This window comes from Gracilinanus agilis, chromosome 3 (assembly GCF_016433145.1).
Source record: "Gracilinanus agilis isolate LMUSP501 chromosome 3, AgileGrace, whole genome shotgun sequence".
NCBI lineage: Eukaryota > Metazoa > Chordata > Mammalia > Didelphimorphia > Didelphidae > Gracilinanus > Gracilinanus agilis.
Window position 1 is genome coordinate 159762840 of NC_058132.1, and position 4549 is coordinate 159767388.

Genomic DNA, 4549 nt, shown 5'->3' on the forward strand with positions numbered 1-4549 from the left:
AAAGGAAGAAAGAAAAAGGAAGGAAGGAAGGAAGGAAGGAAGGAAGGAAAGAATGCAAGGAAAGGAGAAAGAATAAACAAAGAACCTTTGTAACAATTATGCAAAGTTAAGCAAAGCAAATTTCTGAATCTAAAAATGTATGTCTCATTCTATTTCACAGTATGTGGAGTGTGGGGAAATGAAGATGGGAAGAAGAAAGAAAGTGTTAAACATAATCTATTTCCAAGGAAATGCCTTAGTGATAGAGATACTTCAGTTTGCAAGATAGGGAGTCAAACCTAAGATAAAGTAATATTTATTCCATTCCCAATGCCTTGCATTCTAACAATCATCTAGGGAAAATATTATAATGACTTTTTTTAAATCAAAGAGAAAGGTATAATGCCATAGCAAATCTCAAAAGACAAGCAGCTATATATGTTGCTTAATAATAAGTGATATTGATGAATCAGAAATAACAAGGCCATTGATGCGTCATTAAATGCTAGTTTTTTTTCATTTAATAATTTTTATTTTTTAGAAAAGTTAACATGGTTACATGATTCATGCTCTTACTTTCCCCTTCACCCCCCGACTCCTCCCCCCCAATAGCCGATGCGCATTTCCACTAGTTTTAACATGTGTCATTGATCAAGACCTATTTCCAAATTGCTGATAGTTGCATTGGTGTGGTAGTTTCGAGTCTGCATTCCCAATCATGTCCGCCTCAATCCATGTGTTCAAGCAGTTGCTTTTCTTCTGTGTTTCCTCTCCTGCAGTTCTTCCTCTGAATGTGGGTAGCGTTCTTTACCATAAGTTCCTCAGAACTGTCCTGTGTTGCATTGCTGCTAGTACAGAAGTCCATTACATTCGATTTTACCACAGTGTATCAGTCTCTGTGTACAATGTTCTTCTGGCTCTGCTCCTTTCACTCTGCATCAATTCCTGGAGGTCTTTCCAGTTCACATGGAATTCCTCCAGTTTATTATTCCTTTTAGCACAATAGTATTCCATCACCAGCATATACCACAATTTGTTAAGCCATTACCCAATTGAAGGGCATACCCTCCTTGTCCAGTTTTTTGCCACCACAAAAAGTATGGCTATAAATATTTTTGTACAAGTCTGTTTATCTATGATTTCTTTGGGGTACAAACCCAACAATGGTATGGCTGGATCAAAGGGCAGGCAGTCTTTTATAGTCCTTTGAGCATAGTTCCAAATTGCCAGCCAGTATGGTTGGATCAGTTCACAACTCCACCAGCAATGCATTAATGTCCCAATTTTGCCACCTCCCCTCCAGCATTCATTACTCTCCCCTTCTTTCATTTTAGCCAATCTGCTAGGTGTGAGGTGATACCTCAGAGTTGTTTTGATTTGCATTTCTCTAATTATTAGAGATTTAGAGCACTTTCTCATGTGCTTAATGATAGTTTTGATTTCTTTCTGTGAAAATTGCCTATTCATGTCCCTTGCCCATTTATAGATTGAGGAATGGCTTGATTTTTTATACAATTGATTTAACTCCTTGTATATTTGAGTAATTAAACCCCTGTCAGAGTTTTTTGTTATAAAGATTTTTTCCCAATTTGTTGTTTCCCTTCTGATTTTGGTTGCATTGTTTTTGTTTGTACAAAAGCTTTTTAATTTAATATAATCAAAATTATTTATTTTACATTTTGTAATTTTCTCTAACTCTTGCTTGGTTTTAAAAACTTTCCTTTTTACCAGGAATGCAAGGATGGTTCAACATTAGGAAAACCATCCACTTAATTGACCATATCAACAATCTAACAAACAAAAATCACATGATTATCTCAATAGTTGCTGAAGAAGCCTTTGACAAATGCTAGTTTTTTGTAAGAAAGCTCTTTGCCTTTTTTTCTGCCTAGTTTAATCATACATGACTATAACATTTATACTGTGTATGTCTTTGTTTTGTCCTGGAGATGAACAGGGAGAGTAGGAGAAAAGGAGGGCAAGCTCTGTAATTCAGTTACACTTATGAAGAGTGGGGTGCATCTGATATAATGCTTCACAATTATTTGTTTCTAGGCAGTGGACCAATCCAGCTGTGGCAGTTTCTTCTGGAGTTACTCACAGATAAATCCTGTCAGTCATTTATTAGCTGGACAGGAGATGGCTGGGAATTCAAACTCTCTGACCCAGATGAGGTAAGAAGGGAATATATTGAGAGTGCTATGAGAGAGAACCTTGGACAGGGACTAGCTTGGAGCTGGATGCCACATTCCATTTTCCCAGCCATATGAATTCTGGTCCATTTGGACACCATGAGATCTAGAGCCAGAAGGGATATGAATGATCATCTTGTCCTTCCTCATTTTATAGATGAGGAGATTGAGGCCTAGGGAGGGAGAGTAATGAACCCAAGTAAAGTTTATGAAGCTTTGGGATTCTTCTCATCAAATCTTAAGTGAGGGATACAATTGGAATCATATGAAGGATTTTGGACTTTTCTCAGACTTTTGTATATTAATGGTTAGGACTTGCCTAACTCCTTGAATCAAATGAGTCATTTCTAAGATGACTAAATACCATTAATAGAATTGATGCCAGATAGGACTGCAACTTTTTGTTCTTTTTCCAAATCAAGAAGCTTTGTCCCTACTCATTATTTAGAGTTCTAGATTAGTTTCTCTGCTACTTCTGTATCAGTATTCATTGATGACAGAAACAAAAATCTACCAAGTTTTATCTTTCCCTGGCACTTAAAAATAGAACTTACTAAATGTCTTTTAATTTTATTATTTTTTTTTAAAATTAATCTAATTTTTTCTACTAAAATTTATTTTAAAGATAAAATACTTTTACAAACTTTTATAAAATGTATTTAAAAATAAATACTTTTTCAACTAAACATTTATTTTCTGTCTTTCCCGTCTCCCAAACAAACAAAAAAGAGAGCAAATGAAAACCCCATGATAAATAAGTATGGTTGAAAAAAGCAAATCTCTGAATTGACTGTACACAAAAATATGCAGGAGATGAATACAATTCTTCATCTTTGAGCTTCTGGAATCCTGATTTATAGTTGCATTGATCACAGTTTTTAAGTCTTTCAGATTTTTTTCTTTATAATTTTTTATGTTAATTGTTCCCCTGGTTCTTCCCACTTCCCATTGCATAAGTTCCTACAGTTCTTCCTAGTTTTTGTCTGAAATAACCCTTTTTATTTTTTGTGAATCAATAATAATAGTCTATTATTTTCACATGCCATTTTTTAGCCATTTCTCTGCTGGGGGACATCATCTGAGTTATTGGGTTTTCCTCTTCCCTACTGCTACAGAAAGAGCTGCCACAAATTTATTTTTACATATAATTTTCTGATTCTTTGTGATATCGTATGGCACATATCAATATGGGTATTTGGTCCAACACATTTTAAAAATGCAATATTAATTTTTTTGTACTCTACTGCTTCCTTTTAGGTGGCCAGGAGATGGGGCAAAAGGAAAAACAAGCCCAAGATGAACTACGAGAAACTGAGCCGTGGCCTACGTTACTACTATGACAAAAACATCATCCATAAGACAGCGGGTAAACGCTATGTTTATCGCTTTGTGTGTGACCTGCAGAGCCTGCTTGGGTACACGCCTGAGGAACTCCATGCCATGTTAGATGTCAAACCTGATGCAGATGAGTGACAGAGTTGGAAGGAAACAGGGACAATTTTGCATTTCAAAGACTGAGTGTATCAGTCGGACTGTTGATTTTAAATTGTCTGTTTTTTGTTTTTGTTTTTTATTATTATTTTCCAGAAGTGAGAAACTCAGTTTTTACATTCAGGGGTGGGAACTGAGCCGAAGCTATAACTGATGGTGGTGTGGCTGCCAATGGAAAGTAAGGAAGGACTTTTAAACTAGGGAAGGAGAGATTTTAAAGGGAAAGGGAGGATCTTCAAAGAAGCCAGAAGAATCTGGTTTAAGTGAGGAGAGTCAAATATTGAATCATTTATAGAAACAATTCATTGAAAAGATGCCACTTTGGTTATGGCCTTATTGATAAGCAAAAGAAACTGACACTTCGGGAAGTCAAAAGACTGATGAAATGATAGATTTTTTTAAGGGCTGGGAGGGCAAAAAGGGTGGGATAGAAGGTTCTGTTCTGGGGATAGACCTTGGAAAAACACAAGAACTCTGGTCCCTTTTACTCTTTACCTTTTGCTCTGCTTTTGGAACAAAAAAATGAACTTCAGTGGGGAGGGGACCAAGTTTTTTTGTGTTTAAAATTTATTTTATTAAATTTTGTGCCAGTATTTTTTTTCTTAAAAAATCGTCTTAAGCTCTAAGGTGGTCTCAGTATTGCCATTCTGTGCGAGTTTGCTCTGTATGCCGGCTGAGGATTCGGTCACAGTGAAAGAAAACTGTTTATATAGACCCCACTGGAAAAGTGTAGCTTTATCTTTGAGATTAAGGAGTCCAAAAATTTAAGACTCATACATGTAGGAAAAAATAAGGGTGATTTGGGTATCAGGGATGAAAAAATGTTCTTCAGTGCATGTGAATCTCACCTGTGAATATTTCTTACCATCACATCCATTTTCTCATTT

At 35.9% G+C, this 4549-nt stretch overlaps 1 protein-coding gene across 4 annotated transcripts in view; it reads left to right on the forward strand.

Annotated features, from left to right (window-relative positions):
- The window catches only part of ETS1 (ETS proto-oncogene 1, transcription factor), a 182295-nt gene extending 178003 nt beyond the window's left edge, over nucleotides 1–4292 (forward strand). For all 4 annotated transcript variants that reach the window (XM_044668336.1, XM_044668337.1, XM_044668338.1 and 1 more), the window contains 2 exons: nucleotides 2035–2153; nucleotides 3429–4292. In XM_044668336.1, the coding sequence (XP_044524271.1) occupies nucleotides 2035–2153; nucleotides 3429–3644 (335 nt within the window). In that variant the 3' untranslated portion in view covers nucleotides 3645–4292. The remainder of the gene's footprint in view (nucleotides 1–2034; nucleotides 2154–3428) is intronic.
- The last annotated feature ends 257 nt before the right edge of the window (nucleotides 4293–4549 follow it).